The 19,071-nt window shown below is 45.0% G+C and overlaps 2 protein-coding genes across 5 annotated transcripts in view; one reads left to right on the top strand and one right to left on the bottom strand.

Moving 5' to 3' along the window:
- Nucleotides 1-2,950, bottom strand: part of LOC134296957 (zinc finger protein 24-like) — a 206,608-nt gene extending 203,658 nt beyond the window's left edge. The window contains exon 1 of the mRNA XM_062973167.1: nucleotides 2,847-2,950. The gene's annotated coding sequence lies outside the window, so the exon portion shown is untranslated. The remainder of the gene's footprint in view (nucleotides 1-2,846) is intronic.
- The window catches only part of LOC107983936 (zinc finger protein 135-like), a 38,716-nt gene extending 21,642 nt beyond the window's left edge, over nucleotides 1-17,074 (top strand). The window contains exons 1-3 of one of the 4 annotated variants that reach the window (XM_062973076.1): nucleotides 3,034-3,380; nucleotides 6,582-6,696; nucleotides 13,321-13,606. In XM_062973076.1, coding sequence (XP_062829146.1) covers nucleotides 3,049-3,380; nucleotides 6,582-6,660 — 411 coding nt within the window. In that variant the 5' untranslated portion in view covers nucleotides 3,034-3,048 and the 3' untranslated portion in view covers nucleotides 6,661-6,696; nucleotides 13,321-13,606. Of the gene's footprint in view, nucleotides 1-3,033; nucleotides 3,381-6,581; nucleotides 6,697-13,320 lie in introns of those variants that run through there. The other 3 variants (XM_062973071.1, XM_062973075.1, XM_062973072.1) reach the window with 3 other exon arrangements.
- The last annotated feature ends 1,997 nt before the right edge of the window (nucleotides 17,075-19,071 follow it).

Raw genomic sequence — 19,071 nt, forward strand, 5'->3', positions numbered from 1 at the left:
AGCATGCATTTGTGTTCATCCATGTAGACAAGGATTTAGAAAGAAACAAGGGAAATGTGCCTTGATTATCTCCCACCGCTTTAACATTTACTGGTCACTTCTGATGGCAGTGGTTGATCAGGTATATATTAATCCATGTCCAAAATGCAATAAAGATTCCAGTGTTATTACACTATTAGTCCAAAGTTACTTATTTGGACTCCAGCTCCCATAATCCTTCCCCACAGGAAGACCTAAAGAGTCTTGGAGGGAGGCCAGATAAAGAGAGAGCCTGGTTGTTTCTAGATTTGGGGAGTTTGGGTTGTTTTGGGTCTTAGGCCTCCTGAGGAGGGAGGGCCCCAGATGCCTTTCTCCTGGGATTCCCAGCTTCCTCTCCTTTTGTAATGATTTCAATAGAGACCACATATAGTGGGTCTGTACCTAGTGAAGTTCCACTCAATCAGATCGGTCAGGACAGAGAACAAAATTATCCAGGTTTGAAGGCAAACAGTGCTGGGCATGGAAGACAAAAGGTGATAATGCTAGATATCCCAAGGGTAGAATACACACACAAAAAGTTAATTCATCCATGCTTGGCCTTGCGTTCCGTGGGAATCATAAACCTCTGGACACATCTGGCCAAGTAAACGGTGCACAACAGCGCACTGATGAAGGGATTGTCTGTCTGTCACTCTCACACAAAAGGGATGACATGTCCTGGCTTGGGAGATCGCTAGAGGGATATTTACGAATGGTACAAAATCTCAGTTCCCAGGATTGTATATAAATATGAGGACTTTCACTAAAGATTTCCCCAGACCCACTTCTATTTATCACAGGATGTTGAAACTACATGTGTAATGATATAAGTCTCTATAGGTTACGTACCAATTACAACTCAGAACTGATAACGGTATTGATTGTAGAGGTGCTGAAGTGGAGTGAGGTTTGATAACAGACCCAGTGGAATACAGAGCAGTCTTTAAGTTCCTTGACTTGAAAGGCCGGCTGCACACCAAAGGAGACATTCGATGAGATGAAAGAGGTTTATGGTGATGATTCCCCATCATATGACATGGTCAAGAACTGGCATCGTCAATTCAAATGTGTACGAACTTCGGTGCAAACAGCTTCCATTCCAGGGGAAACCCACTTTGCTATTGATGAACACACCATCCAGCAAGTGAAGGTTGCCAATTTGGAAAATTGCCACATAACCATTCACAGCCCAGCCCAAAATATCAAGATTAGTGTGAAAAAAATCACCCAAGACCATCTTCACATGTATAAGGTACCTGCTTGCTGGGTTCCCCGGCTGCTCACACCTTTCCAGAAGCAGGAACAGGTCAAATGCTCTCAGGCTCTATTGACAATGTGCCATGGAAACCAGGAGGACTTTCTCAACAGACTGATCACACGGGATGAAAGCTGGCTCCATTGCTATCATCCTGAGACTAAAGCCCAGTCGATGCAATGGAAGCATCATGACTCAAGGCCTCCAAAGAAGGCACGTGCCCAACTCTCGGCAGGCAAGGTCACGCTCACAGTATTTTGGGACCAGCACGGAGTAGGATGGATGGATTTCCCAGCAAAGGGGACCACGATCACTGGGGCAGATAATGCTTCACTGCTGTGGAAATTGCGGGAGGGAGGCCATCAAAGGTGATGAGACTCTGATTTCCAAAGTCACAACGTGGCTCTTGAAACAACCTGTCGACTTCTACAAGCGAGGAAGTGTTTACGGTAGCTTAACGATGGTTGAAGTGTGTGTCCCGAGGTGGCACCCGTGGAGAGAAGAAGGACTCCGGACTGGGCCAGGGTCCATTGCTCTCAGTCTGCAGGAAGTGGGCCAGGGGGGATCTTGCATGAGCGCCCCTCGTAGGGGGGATGGAGGGGAACAGGTGCCTTCACAAGACATTGGATGCAATATTAGCACAGCGTACCCCAAAATATCACCCAATACATGCATTACACAGTTTTGTTTGATCAAGGTTGGGGTCCAGTGGCCAGGTCCTCCTGAGGCTTTGAGCCGCTTCCCACCGGTGTCCCCCTGAAGCCACCCCAGCATCCCCTTCCTCTCCCTCTCATAGTTCTGATCCCACTCCCAGTCCGGCCAGGCTGCGACGGAAATCTGCTCAGACATTTGGGGTGAAAAGTGGGGCGCCTCCTTCCTCAGAGGAAATACACGTGGAGTCTGTGCATTTTGCACTCATTGATGTTTTTTCCCTTGCTCACCAGAAACAGCCATTGATATTATGCCTTGTGTTGTCAAAGGCTTTCATGGCCGGAATCACTGGGTTGCTGTGAGTTTTCCGGGCTGTCTGGCCATGACCCAGAAGCATTCTCTCCTGGCGTTTCACCTGCATCGATGGCAGGCGTCCTCAGAGGTTGTGAGATCTATTGGAAACTAGGCAAATGGGAGTTATATATCTGTGGGAGGTCAGGCAGGAAGCAACCAGGCTTTGAGTCTACAAGGCCATTCACTGCTAATCAAGGTGGTCAATGGCAACATTCCCACTTGCCTGAGGCAGACAAGAGCTCTTTCTCCCGCCCTGAACATTATTCCACAGGGATATATACCCCACTTGCCTAGTTTCCAACAGACCTCACAACCTCTGAGGATGCCTGCCACAGATGCAGGTGAAACGCCAGGAGAAAATGCCCGGAGTGGTTCCCAACCTGGGGGGGGGGGGGGGGGGCTGCGAACGGGACTCACCGGGAGAGAGAGAGAGGCAGGCAGGCCGGGCCGGAGGGAGGGAGGGAGAGAGAGAGAGAGAAAGAGAGAGAACCTGAGGGAAGGAAAGAAGCCCCCCCCCCTTTCCCCCTCTCACCCGGCGGAGGCCTCGGCCTTCCCAACGGTCACTTACCCAGTCACATGACCAACAGGCGGGAAGGCGAGGACGGGTCTGCCCGGAGACCGGTGACGTTGCGGCAGGAGCCCGGTTCCCATTGGCCGGTCCCTAAAATGACCGTTAACGGCAGAACGACGGAGGAAACGGTGAGGGGAGATTCTGCCCGGAGACGGATGACGTCAGGGAGGAAGGCGGATTCCCATTGGCGGGTCCCGGAATGACCGTTAGTTGGCAGAAGGGCGGAGGAAAGGGCCGGGGGAGATGCTGCCCGGAGACGGATGACGCCGGAGAGGAAGGCGGATTCCCATTGGAGGCAAAGAAAGGAGGCGCGTCTCTGTCTGCCTGTGTCGGGCTCTGTTCAAGTGCCGCGAAGCCCCGCCCCCTGTGGGCATCGTGCCATGTTAGGCCCGTGCGGAAGTCCACCGAGGAAGGGAGGCGTCTTCCTAGAGAGGCTGAGGACGAGAGGGGGCGGGTGAGCGCACTTCCGGAGGAGGAGGAGGAGGAGCAGAGGGCGAGTGAGGGAGACAAAGGAAGAAGAGAGCGGAGGAGGTGAGTGGGCCTGTGTGTGTGTGTGTGTGGGGGGTGTGCTTTGTGGGTCCCCGAGTGTGTCCCCCGCGCCCCCTCCCTCCCCCCTCCCCCTCAGGCTTTGGAGTCGAGGCGCCGGGCCCTCCTCCGCCCACAGGCCTCCCTCCCTCCCTCCCTCGGCCTGTCCAGGGGAGGCTGCGGCCTGCTCTGTCCTCCTCCCCATGGCGCATGCGCCTTCCCCCCCCCCTTCTGCCTCCCGCCCTGCCAGAGGAGACCCTCGAAGCAGGGCCGTAGCCAGAAAAAAAATTCGGGTTTTTTTTAAAAAAATTTTTGGGGGGGGGGGTTGAACCCCTAACACCCCCCACCCCCGCTACAAACCTGTCAATATCTGCTTGAGATAGTGCCTGGAGGGGCTCTTAATGTTTTGTGTCTCATAGATTTAGCATGGGGATTTGGTTAACTAGTTAAAATTCATGAGTAAACCAGGTTTTTTTTATAATCTGAAAAATTTGGGGGGGGGGGGTTGAACCCCTAACCCCCCCCCCCCTCGCTACAGGCCTGCCTCGAAGTGGGTCCTATGGAGCGGAGGCTCGGGGGTCCAGCTTAGGGCAGACTCCCAAGGGGACCAAGCCCAAAGCACAGCATGAAACACCACAGCAGAAAGAACACTCGGGAGCTTCGGTTGGTCCACAACGGTGGAGCCAGGCTGCTGACCGGGGCTGGCGGCAGGGACTGGACATTCCCCTCCACTGGCTGCCAGTCTGTCACTGGGCACAATTCAAAGTACGTACTGGTTAGGACCTTCCAAGCCCTGGATGGTTCAGGCCCAGGCTGTTTGGCTGACCGCATCCCCTTGGAGGAACCTGCCCTGGGATCCCCTTCAGGAGAAGCTCTTCTCTCCATCTTAGACTTAATTGGTGAGAACGAGAGAGAGAGAGAGAGAGGGCCTTATAATAATAATAATAATAATAATAATTTTATTTTTATACCCCACCCCATCTCCCCGAAGGGACTCGGGGCGGCTTACATGGGGCCAAGCCCAGGTCACAAACAATATAAAAACATAACAATAAAACAATCAATCAACAATAAAACAAGTCATAGGTCAAGCTAAGTGTATTGTTTTAATCTATTTCTGTAAACCGCTCCGAGCCAAACTGGGAGTAATAATAATAATAATAATAATAAAACTTTATTTATACCCCACCACCATCTCCCCGTGGGGACCTGGGGCGGCTCACAATGTTACAAAAGTAACAGCACAAATACACCAGCAATATACACAGTTTAAAACACAAGAAGATAATAAAACAGAAGTTAAAACAAAGGTTTATACAGCAGTAATAATATCAAACAACCACCAATGCCATTCAGTCAACTTGAAAGGTGGTGGTGGTGGTGGTGGGGGGGACTATAGCAGTAATATAAGATAAAATCATTAGATTAAAATATCCCGATGAGAGGAACTTAATAGCATTCAGAATAGAGTTATAGTGAGGCTAGTCATACAAGTCTAATAAATAGTGGTATACAAGTCTAATAAATAAATAAGATACAATAAATATACTATGATAAAATCCCGGGTCGGTTCTAAAAAAGAACTGGGCCAAAAAAGTGCCATTAGTGTCAGATTCAATCAGGCTGAGGTCGATCCCAGAACAATTGTCCCGTTAAAGTGCTGGCGAAGGCATACACTATGGGCGGCTAAAGGAATAGGGTATAATAAGTGAGATAAGCAGTAGGTCAATCCATTACTAAGGAGATCAGTCGCCAAAGGCCTGTTGGAAGAGCCAAGTTTTCAGGCTCTTCCGAAAGGTGAGGAGGGTGGGGGCCTGCCTGATCTCCTGGGGAGAGAGTTCCAGAGCCGGGATGGGGCCACCACGGAGAAGGCCCTCTCCCTCGTCCCACCAACTGCAATTGCGAGGGTGGTGGGATCGAGAGGCGGGCCTCCCCCGACGAGCGAAGACAATGTGTAGGTTCATAGGGGGGAAATGTGGTCACAAAGGTAGGTGGGTCCCAAACCGTTCAGGGCTTTGTAGGTGATCACCTGCACCTTGAATTGGGCTCGGAAAATATATGGCAGCCTTCCTTCCTTCCTTCCTTCCTTCCTTCCTTCCTTCCTTCCTTCCTTCCTTCCTTCCTTCCTTCCTTCCTTCCTTCCTCCCTTCCTCCTGGGTGGCCAATGCCCCTCCTCACCCCTGGAACCTCTTGCCCTGGGAACCCAGAACGGCCTCCTCCCTGTTGTCCTTCGGGCGGCAGGCTAAACCTTTTCATTCAGGCAGGCTTTTGAAGACCAAGTCAGGGGGTGCTGTGGTTTTTAACTTTGGATGTTTTTGACGGATATTAACTGATTTTTTTAAGTACTGTTTGTGTTTAATTATGTTTTAATGCTTATATATTTGTATATTTTAAATTATACACTAATGCTTTTATGTCAAACCGCTTTGAGTCCCCTTTGGGAAGATACAGTGGGGTGTAACAACAACAACAACAAACAGCAGTTTTGGTTCTTGGCCAATGGACTGAGTAATTCAAGTCCAACCTTCACCCCATCCATCTCTCCATTAAACTGATGTATTCGTTTTTCCAACTTTTTCAGCCTAATGAGTTAGAAACCCAGAGCTCAGTGATAAATTCTCCTGAATTGACCATCTGGCCCCCAGTTTCAGTCGGGAAGTTGCAGACCTGATAGTTGGTCTAAAAATGGAAAAGCGGATGGATCAGATTTAATTATCCCAGAGATTTTGAAATCAGATCCTGAGGGGTGGACCCCCCTCTTAGTGGCAGTCTTCGCCATCCTACCAAACCATTGGCAATTTGCCATTATAGTTCCAGTCTACAAAAAGGGTGACCCTCCCAATTACTGGCCAGTTGGCCTTCTATCGGTAATTGGAAAACTTTGTGCAAAATTCCTATTAATAAAGTTGCAAACCTGGCTGGATCATAACAAAATAATCAGCCCTGAGCAAACTGGATTCCGTAAGGATAAATCATCCTTGGATCACTGCTTGGTACTTTGTCAAATACTCCATGTGTTACTGCATTACTCCCGGTTTTTGATCTCTCTTACCCTGATATCCATTGCTTAAATTACTAAAAAGAATCCCCCCCAAAGTTTATCTATCTTCTATATTATTGTTTATTATTTTGAAACCTAATAATCTTATTTTTCTGAATCATCTCCTTGTATTGATCTTGGTTCAATTCCTTGTCTTTTCTTTTCAGTATACCTCGCCCTTCTCGCTTCAAAGGGGACTCAGAGCGGCTTTACCGAACACACACACGGCAAACATTCAGTGCCTGATTCTACAATTAATAAGGACAGACAACAGAGACAGAGGTAAAGACAGTTTTTCCCCATCTTATTTTCGGCATCTTGGAGGCTGTGCTTGACACTGGTCACGGGGGGCAGAGGGGGTGTGTGGTGTCACTCCATCTTCCATGTCAAGGAACTTCCTCTTGATTGATGTCCTTAATGGCGCCTTTATTACCTCTCTGCTGAAAGAGGTACCTATTTATCTACTCACATTCTGGCTTTCAACCTGCTTAGATGGGCAAGTGAGCTGGAGCTAACAACCGGTGCTCACCCTGGCCCAGGCTCAAACTCCCGACCTTTTAATCAGCATGATTTTTCTGCCACACACAGCGGTTTATCCTGCTGTGCTAAGCCTGTTTGTCTGTATCAGTTAGATATTCCTGTTCGTATGCAATAGGTTAACAGTGTAAATCATTGTAATGAAATACTTGCCAATAGAGAGTCGTTAATTTTTTTTGAGTCTTTCGCACTTTCTGGTCTTGTTCCAGAAGCTTTCTCTCCTGACATTTTGCCCACATCTGTGGCAGACATCCTGTGAGGTGTGTTGGAAAACTAGGCAAGGGAGGTTTATATATCTGTGGAAGGTCCAGGGTGGGAGAAAGAACTCTTGTCTGTTGGAGGCAGGTGTGCATGTTGTAATTAGTAAGTAAGTAACTTTATTTTTCTATCTCGCCACCATCTTCCCACAGGGACTTGGGTCGGCTAACATGGGACAGTGGCCCGAAAACTAGGTCTTATTTTTAGGGGATGTCTTATTTTTCCATGAAGAAGAATTCACATTTATTGTTGGACAAAAAAAATGAACATTTATTATATACTGTACAGTAGTTGTCAACACAAACCAACATAACCAAACCAGACAAACTATGACTCCTGTCAAGAATTTCTTGTTACTACTGTATAAATATAGATAATATAACATTTTAATATATTATTACCATTATTTCCATGTACAACTGGTATGTACATTTACCGATCCTGCAAGTTCTGGTGTTTTGTTTGGCGGGCGCTGGGCATGCTTCCAAACAAAAACTTTGCTAGGTCTTACTTTTGGGGGAGGACTTATATTTAGCAATTCAGCAAAACGTCTGCTAGGTCTTATTTTTTGGGGATGTCTTATTTTCGGGGAAACAGAGTACATTATTTTTGTTTCATTTCCTCCTCCCTCTTGCAATAGTCTTTGATTCCAAGGTGGTCTTGAGGGAAGGTAATCCGGTTGGGAGAGGTAGTCGCGGGTTGGCAGTATTGCTGAAAACAGTTGCAGAAGGACAATTTGGCTACAAACCTTGAGATCACAGCTTCCCCTATCAACACCGCCATTGCAAAGTTTGCAAAGGTCCGCACTTCTCGTTGGCTTATTTATGTGTAGCCAGGTGAACTGCTGCCCTTATTCTGAGCTCATTGGAGGCACTAATCTTGCTAATGACTATGGACAGAGCCTTTCGTCATTTCATCTGCCGCCGTTCCTAAACGGGAAGTCCAAGTTGAGGTCTTTGAATATCAGTTGTTTCTAGACAACCACGCATCAATATTGTTTGCCAAAGTAGATGCTCTGAGGAAGGCCATCTAACTTCTACAATTAGTGCTACACATGGGGCTAAGCAGGGCTGCATGATGGCAAAGTAAATTTTTAGTTACTTTTTTGTTATGTAATTGCCCAAGGGAGGGAGCTTCCAGGGCCCCTTTCTCCCTCTTTTTTAGAGCTATTGGGATGAAACTTGCTACAATGGTAGAACGCATTTACCACTGTCTACCTACCCCTTGAATTTCTATTTTCAATGATACGACATAACCAGGGCATCATTCCCACCCCTGCTGCACTACAGTCTCCCTGCCTGAGCTAGGTGGGGTGGTCTCGGGCCTGGCATTGCAGTCCCAATTACCGTATATATTCGAGTATAAGCCGACCCGAATATAAGCCGAGGCACCTAATTTTACCACAAAAAACTGGGAAAACTTATTGACTCGAGTATAAGCCAAGGGGGGAAATGCAGCAGCTACTGGTAAATTTCAAAAATAAAATTAGATACCAATAAAATTACATTAATTGAGGCATCAGTGGGTTAAATGTTTTGAATATTTACTGTATTTCAAAGAAAAACAGTAAACTAACTCTATAAGTGGAAAAGCCACAATAACTTTATAATCATCATCATCATCATCAACAGCTTCATTTGTCCCCTGCCCTATCTCTCTCCCCCTGGGACTCAGACCAGCTTCCAATATAGTAACAGACAAACATATAATGCCTACATAAACAATGCAGAGCTAGATATAGATCTCTCATTATATATACTAATTTCACATGTGTATCTCCCCCTGAAACCTTTGCAAATCCTCTCTCTATGTGCATTTTCCTCCTGCAATATTTCCAAGCCCAATTTATCAATGTTTATATCTATCTAGACATGTGTGTGTGTGTGTGTGCGCGCGCGCACGTGCACATGCATTTTCCCTCTGCACTTGCAAACATGTGAGGGTAAAATTCATATATAAAATTAATGTATACATATAGGAACAGATATACAGGTACATGGAAATCTCTAGTTATCTATATTTACATAGGATTTGCAAAGACCTGTAAACATAGGGGAAAATTCATATATTAATGTATTTGTAGGGGGAACATCTATATAAATATTTAGAAGTTTTGAGGCATGCATTTACCCAAGGAAGAAATGCAAACAAAGCCCCCCTAAAAACAACTTTGTCCTCTTTCTGCCCTTTCCCATCTCTTTTCTTTCTCCCTTTTTCAAACTCTAAAAGTAGCCAGAAAAGGCTTTTTAAAACTTCTCTCCGCCTCCCAAAAAAGCCCACCTCATTTTTGTTTCTTTAGGAATAAAAAGAAATACACACCTTCTGTTGCTCTCTTTTCCCTCCTTCCCTCCCTTTGGACTCAAATGTTCTTGCAATAGTAGTAGTAGTAGTAGTAATAATAACAATAACAATAGCAATGAATCGTGCAAATTTTCAAGAATCTTTTTTTCTTCCCCTTCTGCCCATGCAATCTGGCTTGCAAGGGTTTCTCTCACACTCTCCTTTTGCTTTTGAAAACATTCTCTTCTTCTCTGTCTCTCTCTCAAAAAAATATAAGATAACCAGCCTGGGAGGAGAAGGAGGGAGGTTTTGGGAAAGAAAACATACTGTGCCCTCCAGGCTCCGCTGCTGGCTTGACCTTGACCCGAATATAAGCGGGGGAGGCTTTTTCAGCTCATAAATAAGGGCTGAAAAACTCGGCTTATCTTCGAGTGTATACGGTACTTATTGTGCTGGGGGACTTCAATGTCCATGCCGAGATCACTCCCTCCGGTGCAACTCAGGACTTCATGGCCACCATGGCAACCATGGGGCTGTCCCAATTAGTATCTGGCCCTACCCAAAGAGCAGGGCACACACTTGACTTGGTTTTCTGTCAGGGATGGGAGGAAAGTGGCGGTGTGGAGGAGCTTACCATCGCTCCGTTGCCATGGACCGACCATCACCTGATCAGGTTTAGACTTACTGCACCTCCGCAGGGGTGGAGGACCTACTAAAATGGTCTGCCTCAGGAGGCTTATTGATCCAGATGGATTCCTGATGGCTCTTGGGGAGTTTCCCGACACCTCGGCTCGTGATTCTGTCAATGCTCTGGTCTCTCTCTGGAATGAGGAGGTGGCCAGGGCAATAGACACGATTGCTCCAGAACGTCCCCTTTTGAGTACCTGAGCTAAACCATCTCCTTGGTTCACCGAGGAGCTGGCAACGATGAAGTGAAAGAAGAGGGGGCTAGAGTGCGTGTGGCGCTCGGAGCCGAGCAAGTCAAACTGAACACTGCTATGTTCCTATCTTAGGGAGATTCCACCTGAACATCAGGAAGAACTTCCTCCCTGTGAGAAGGGCTGTTCGGCAGTGGAACTCTCTCCCCCGGACAGTGGTGGAGGCTCCTTCTTTGGAGGCTTTTAAGCAGAGGCTGGATGGCCTTCTGTCGGGGGTGCTTTGAACGCGATTTCCTGCTTCTTGGCAGAGGGTTGGACTGGATGGCCCATGAGGTCTCTTCCAACTCTACTATTCTATGATTCTATGATTCTAGGGCATATGCCGTGGCAATTGATGCTGCAAAGAATTCTTTGCAACTAATATTGCATCCGCAAAGAACCATCCGGCGGAGCTGTTCCCAGTTGTCAGAGGTTTGTTATATCCCGTCCATCAAGACGAGATCCCTGACAACTTGGCAGCCCACTGTGAAGCATTTGCTCGGTTCTTTGCGGACAAAGTCACTTTGATCTGCTCTAGCTTTGACACCATATTAACGGCAGTCTCCGAGGATGTAGCACGAGCACCTGCTTGTCCTATTTTAATGGATTTGTTTCAATTGATTCAGCCTGAGGATGTGGACAAGGTGCTTGGAGAGGCGAGGGCTACCACATGCATCCTAGACCCCTGCCCATCCTGGCTGGTGAGAGAAGCCAGAGGGGGATTGGCTGAGCGGGTGAAGGTGGTGGTGAATGCCTCCCTTCGGGAAGGCATTTTTCCAGCGAGCCTCAAATTGGCTGTGATCAAGCCGCTGTTAAAGAAGCCATCACTGGATCCCACTCTATAGGAGAGCTATTGGGCTATTTCCAGTCTCCCCTATTTGGGCAAGGTCATGGAACATGTGGTGGCTGCACAACTCCAGGCATTCTTGAATGACACTGATTATCTAGATCCGGCGCAGTCTGGCTTCAGGCCGGGGCATGGTACCGAGACAGCCTTGGTCGCCTTAGTCGATGATCTACGCCGGGAACTGGACAGGGGGAGTGTGTCCCTGCTGGTTCTGCTAGACCTCTCAGCGGCCTTTGATACCGTCGATCACGGTATCCTTCTGGGGCACCTTGCCAGGATGGGTCTCGGAGGTACTGTTTTGCATTGGCTCCGGTCCTTCTTGGAGGGGCGTTCCCAGATGGTGTCATTGGCGGACGCCTGCTCGACCCCACAACCATTGACTTGTGGGGTCCCGCAGGGTTCAGTACTGTCCCCATGTTGTTCAACATATACATGAAGCCACTGGGAGAGATCATCCAGAGTTTTGAGGTACGGTGTCATCTGTACGCAGATGATGTCCAGCTCTCTCACTCCTTCCCACCTGTCACTAAGGAGGCGGTCCAGGTCCTGAACCGGTGTCTGGCCGCTGTGTCCGACTGGATGAGGGCGAACAAATTGAAATTGAATCCAGACAAGACAGAGGTCCTCCTGGTCAGTCATAAGGCCAAACAGGGCATAGGGTTACAGCCTGTGTTGGATGGGGTTGCACTCCCCCTGAAGACTCAGATTCGCAGTCTGGGGGTTCTTCTCCTGGACTCATCGCTGTTCCTGGAACCCCAGGTCTCGGTGGTGGCCAGGGGAGCCTTCGCACAACTCAGACTTGTGTGCCAGCTGTGCACGTTCCTTGGGAGGTCTGACTTGGCCACGGTGGTCCACGCTCTGGTTACATCCCGTTTGGATTACTGCAATGCACTCTACGTGGGACTGCCTTTGAAGACAGCCTGGAAGCTCTAATTAGTACAAAGGGCAGCAGCCAGATTAATAACTGCAGCGGCATACAGGGAGAGTACCACAAGCCTGCTAAGCTGCTCCATTGGCTGCCGATATGCTACCGAGCCCAATTCAAAGTGGTGGTCTTGACCTATAAAGCCCTAAACGGTTCTGGCCCAATTTACTTATCCGAATGTATCTCCTCATATGAGCCAGCTAGATCCCTAAGATCTGAACTTAGGTTTTTGTGCAGTGGTTCCTTGGAAGAATGGTTTTAAGTAATATGTTTTTAGCTTGACTAATGTATTTTATGGATTATTGTTAATGGTTTTAAATGTGTTGCTGTTTTTATTGATCTGTTAGGTATTGAATTTTGCCAGTTGTAAGCCGCCCTGAATCCCCTCGGGTGAGAAGGGTGGGGTAGAAATGTTGTAAATAAATAAATAAAGTTCAATAAATATTTGCACGTCCACTGATTTTTAGGGTTTTTTTAACCAACTTAAACTTAACAGTATTATTTCCCTGGAAGTCCCCAAAGACCATCCAGTCCAAAAGCTAGACTGAGTACCTTCTACCCTGTGCTTCTGCATCCTTATCTCTGTTTTTGTGGTCTCAGTGTAGAAGTTTGCATTTTCCTTTGTTTTTCTCTATGCATTTGTTCTGCCTGAGGTCACATACCTTCGTAGTATAGGTCTTGTAATAATACAATATGTCAAGGAACTTCGCAGCCTAATGTTCTCTCAGTGTCTCCAGGTGCCTTGCTTTAGAAATATGGGGCAGGGATCATGCTGCAGGGATAGAGAAGATCAGGAAAATGCTTTACTTTGTTTCTAGAGCTTGTTTTTAGATCCAGACAGGAATTGCTTTGCAACCTTGGCAAAGCTGACCATATTGTTAGAGGTCTTCCTTTACAAAGGTTGAATTCCACTCTCAACACATTGCAGTGCAAGAAATCTCATTCACAGAATCCTGGGCCACAATCCCCTTTGTATCTGAGCAGGGATTTCTCTTTGTTTGGCAATTGGCTCTCTGAGTTGGGCCAGTCTCTCTCCCTTCTTTCCCTGCATTTGCTACAGCACTAGGCTATTGTTTTTCATATCCAGTGAAATCTTTCTTTGCTCCACTCCTGATGAGATTTTCCTCTCATTTCTCTGGCAGGTAACCTCTGGATGAACCTTGTGAAGAACACAGACCTTTTTTAGGACTGAAATGAACGTACACAGCACTGACAAGAACAAGAAATAAGTTGCAGGAATTATATTTCAAGCTACATACCTGTGTATTCAAGGAGGAAAGGGAGGATTGTGCTGTAAGAAGAGGGGCTTGGTAAAGAGGAAAGAAGACTACAGCAATCAATACAAAGACTCAGAAGAGGAAAACTTGTCTGGTTCAGTAGTACATATCTGTCAACTTCTGGCATAATATTTTAATCATAAACGTAAAAAAATGGAAAATCTCCATTCCTTGTCAAAATCACACACAGGGGAGAAACCACATAAATGCACGAAGTGTGAAAAGAGCTTCATTCTTAGTGGACATCTGCGTACACATCAAAAGATCCACACAGGGGAGAAGCCACATAAATGCATGGAATGTGGGAAGAGCTTCAGTCAGAGTGTACATCTACATAATCATCAAAAAACCCACACAGGGGAGAAGCCACATAAATGTATGGCATGTGGAAAGAGCTTCAGTCTCAGTGCCAGTCTGCATTCCCATCAAAGGATCCACACAGGGGAGAAGCCACATAAATGCATAGAATGTGGAAAGAGCTTCAGTCAGAGTGGAAGCTTGCGTATCCATCAAATGACCCACACAGGGGAGAAGCCACATAAATGCATGGAATGTGGGAAGATCTTCAGTCAGAGTGGACATCTGCGTACCCATCAAAGGTCCCACACAGGGGAGAAGCCACATAAATGCTTGGAATGTGGAAAGAGCTTCCGTGAGAGTGGAACGCTGCGCTCACATCAAAGGATGCACACAGGGGAGAAGCCACATAAATGCATGGAATGTGGAAAAAGTTTCAGTCAGAGTGGACATCTGCAGTCCCATCAAAGGACCCACACAGGAGAGAAGCCACATAAGTGCATGGAATGTGGAAAGAGTTTCAGTCACAGTACAAGTTTTCGTATCCATCAAAGGATCCATACAGGAGAGAAGCCACATAAATGCATGGAATGTGGAAAGAGCTTCAGTCAGAGTGGACATCTACGTTCCCATCAAAGGAGCCACAAAGGGGAGAAGCCACATAAATGCATGAAATGCGGGAAGAGCTTCAGTGAGAGTGGACATCTGCGTTCCCATCAAAGGATCCACACAGGAGAAAAGCCACATAACTGCATGGAATGTGGAAAGAGCTTTAGTGAGATTGCGAATCTGCGTCTCCATAAAAGGACCCACACAGGAGAGAAGCCATATAATTGTGTGGAATGTGGAAAGAGCTTCAGTTGGAGTGGACAACTGCATATCCATCAAAGGACCCACACAGGAGAGAAGCCACATAAATGCATGGAATGTGGAAAGAGTTTCAGTTGGAGTGGACAACTGCATATCCATCAAAGGACCCACACAGAGGAGAAACCACATAAATGCATGGAATGTGGAAAGAGCTTCAGTCAGAGTGGAAATCTGCGTTCCCATCAAAGGACCCACACAGGGGAGAAGCCACATAACTGCTTGGAATGTGGAAAGTGCTTCAGCCACAGTTCAAGTCTGCATGCCCATCAAAGGATCCACACAGGGGAGAAGCCACATAAATGCATGGAATGTGGAAAGAGCTTCAGTGAGACTGCGAATCTGCGTAGCCATAAAAGGACCCACACAGGAGAGAAGCCACATAAGTGCATGGAATGTGGAAAGAGCTTCAGTCACAATGCGAGTCTGCACATTCATCAAAGGAGCCATACAGGGGAGAAGCCACATAAGTGCATGGAATGTGGAAAGAGCTTCAGTGAGAGTACGAATCTGCGTCGCCATAAAAGGACCCACACAGGAGAGAAGCCACATAAGTGCATGGAATGTGGAAAGAGCTTCAGTCAGAGTGCACATCTACGTTCCCATCAAAGGACCCACACAGAAGAGTCACAATGCAAGTCTGCATATCCATGAAAGGACCCACACAGGAGAGAAGCCACATAAATGCATGGACTCTGGAAAGAGCTGCACACAAGGTTCAGCATGCATTACACATGAAAGAACTCACACACAGCTAGATGACTCCTGCCTGCATGTTTCCTAGTTCTACTAAAAAAATTTCCCCACTCAAGGGTCCCAGGCAGAAAAAAATGAGACAATGGACAGAAAAATGAAAGCCGCCACCTAGGTCTGTATCTATCGTGTACAGTAGTTTATGTGGTCTGGCTTTACTGACTCATAGAATCATAGAATAGTAGAGTTGGAAGAGACCTCATGGGCCATCCAGTCCAACCCCCTGCTAAGAAGCAGGAAATCGCATTCTGGAAATTCAGGAAATTGATTCTGGGGGCAGGTCTTTTCTCAGTATTGCAGCCAGCTTGGAAGGGGTTTACCTGACCTTTTCCTCCTCGAGAAAAGCATTGCAGGATTCTGGGATGATCTGTGAAGGCTTTCTGAAATGAGCACCAGCTGAGATTTCATGAGAAGAGGGTTCTGGAAAAGAATAGCTCTTTTGTAGCAGATAACAACATAGATTCATATTCTTGCCCTGGATCTTGGCTCTGCTGCCTCTCAGAGAGAATTCTGGACTCTGGCCTTGTTCCTATAATCCTGTTCTGGACTCTGTTGTACCCTAAATGGTTGACTTTAAATTCTGGACTGAGTGCTTGGCTTGATTTATGGACTTGGGCTTCAGTTTGCATCCCTGCCTCTCTGGCTTGACTTTGGAATTCTGACTTTGGTTTGTACTCTTGCATTCTTGGTTGTTATTTTATGAACTGTGGTGACTGCATTCCTGACATCTGACTATTGGACTGTGACCTTGGGAAATATTTGTTTATTTGTAAATTATGCTTTTAATTGTAAGCTCCTTTGGGTTTCCTTCGGGAGAGATAAAGTGGGGTATATATAAACATAATAATAATAATAATAATAATAATAATAATAATAATAATAATAATAATAATACCTCCTTAGAGTAAACCCCCTGTAGTAATTGAGACTGTTCAGTCCTTACTATTACCATTGACGAAATGTCCTTTAGGATACACAGCATCTCTCCCTAATTGCAGAGGATGGAAGACAAAGATTGATGACATCAGCTGATGAAGATTCTTAAATTTAACTAAGACAATTTAACTAAGTTGATGAAGGGAAATATTTGTTTAACTACAAGCAAGATTGGGAACTACTAATTTACTAGTTATAATAATGAGGGGATATTTGTTTATTGTGGGTTTTAGGAATTAGTTCAATATAATTAAAAATGGAAGAGTAAATACAGAACAGCATTTAAAGTGAGTAAATAGACATATATATCAGCATGCAGTGAGAGTTTTTTAGTTTCATTTTTCTGTTAGTTTTGTTGTTATTGTGTAGGTCTGTGTTGTTGAGTCTTTTATGTTTATTAAATGTGGTGGAGGCTCCTTCTTTGGAGGCTTTTAAGCAGAGGCTGGGTGGCCATCTGTCAGGAGTGCTTTGAATGTGATTTCCTGCTTCTTAGCGGGGGGTTGGACTGGATGGCCCATGAGGTCGCTTCCAACTCTAGGATTCTATGATTCTGTGAAATAGTCCTTTTAAAAAAATGCCAATATTGTAATATTGTTAAAAGAATTATTGGAACAATCTATTAAGAGTACAGAAATAGAGGAAGTCATTAAGAGTTTAAAAGCTGAGAAAGCTTCAGATCTGGACAGATTGGGAACAGAATATTATAAAGGTTTTAGAGAAATATTGACTCCAAAATTGTTAGAATTGTATATTGAAATAGTGTAAAGAGAGAAAATACCTGAGTCATGGAGGAAGTCATTAATAATATTACAGTAGAGTCTCACTTATCCAACATAAACGGGCCGGCAGAACGTTGGATAAGCGAATATGTTGGATAATAAGGAGGGATTAAGGAAAAGCCTATTAAACATCAAATTAGGTTATGATTTTACAAATTAAGCACCAAAACATCATGTTATACAACAAATTTGACAGAAAAAATAGTTCATCACACATTAATGCTATGTAGTAATTACTGTATTTACGAATTTAGCACCAAAATATCACGATGTATTGAAAACATTGACTACAAAAATGCGTTGGATAATCCAGAACGTTGGATAAGCGAGTGTTGGATAAGTGAGACTCTACTGTAATATGAAAACCTGATAAAGATTTAACAGACATCGGCCCATATCATTAGGTAATCAGAATGCAAAGATATTATTAGCTGTAATAGTCAATAGAATGAATAAATGTATACAAATATATATAAAAAGATCAATTTGGGTTTGTAAAAGGAAGACAAGTGTCACATTTGATAGGGAGAGTATTAAACAAAATATGTGTCTCGAGAGAGGAAGTTAAAAGCGGGGATACTAGCATTAGATATATTTAAATTTTTGATTGTGTGGGATGGTAGACATTAAGGGAGATTATGAATAAATTTGGAATGGGAAGTGGAATAAAAGGATTACTAGAACAATATTATTCAAACAATTCAGCAGTAGTAGCCATTAATGACGGGGTGACAAAGGAAATTACAGTCACAAGGGGAACAAGACCTGGGTGCCTTCTTTCGCCAATTCTATTTGCTATGGTGACGGGGGCGGTCCAACCACAAGGCGAATCAGGCACTGCTCTCCTGCTTGCCTTCCCTGGCTGCCTCGCCTGGCCTCTTCCAGGTCATGCAAATAGTAGGTCTCTTACAATTTAGATATAATTCACTCCAAAGCAGATAAGGTGGATTATCTGCCTTGATTTTCTGGGTTATATGGCTGTGTGGAAGGACCCTCAGGGCTCTTCCACACAGCCATATAACCCAGAATATCAAGGCAGGATAACCCACAATATCTGCTTTGAACTGGGTTATCTGAGTCCACACTTCCCTATATCCCAGTTCTATGTTTGGTGCTAAATTCGTAAATATAGTAATTCCTACATAACATTACCAAGTATTGAACTGCTTTTTTCTTTTGATTTGTTGATGTTTTGTTGCTTAATTTGATGATGTTTTGTTGCTTAATTTGTAAAATCATAATGTAATTTGATGTTTAAAAGGCTTTTCCTTAATCCCTCCTTATTATCCAACATTTTCGCTTATCCAACATTTTTATTTTTCAGTGATTGCTTGGGGGGGGGGGGCAAAATTCTGTTCGCTTACTCTTGAAAATTACCTAGGGCCGGCCCTGTATGGCAATAGAATTACAGTAGAGTCTCACTTATCCAAGCTAAACGGGCTGGCAGAAGCTTGGATAAGTGAATATCTTGGATAATAAGGAGGGATTAAGGAAAAGCCTATTAAACATCAAATTAGGTTAAGCACCAAAACATCATGTTATACAACAAATTTGACAGAAAAAGTAGTTCAATACGCAGTAATGTTACGCTGTAATTACTGTATTTATGAATTTAGCACCAAAATATCACAATATATTGAAAACATTAACTACAAAAATGGCTTGGATAATCCAGAAGCTTGGATAAGCGAGGCTTGGATAAGTGAGACTCTACTGTATTTGCAAACGCCATCAGAAATTTAGAAGAGGTAGGATTAAAGGAAAAGCAGAAGGTGAGCTTATTTGCTGACGAAACACTGTTATTTATTAAAAATATGGTAGGTAAAATGGATAGGATAAACGATCATTGAGAGATATTTGGGAAAACAACGGGTTAACAAGTAAATTGGAACAAATCAGAAATGATGTTATTTAATTATACAAGGTAAGAAGAAAAAGACTTTATAGAACATACCAATATGGGAATTAGAATCAAGAACAACTT

Source organism: Anolis carolinensis, chromosome 2 (assembly GCF_035594765.1).
Source record: "Anolis carolinensis isolate JA03-04 chromosome 2, rAnoCar3.1.pri, whole genome shotgun sequence".
Classification (NCBI taxonomy): domain Eukaryota; kingdom Metazoa; phylum Chordata; class Lepidosauria; order Squamata; family Dactyloidae; genus Anolis; species Anolis carolinensis.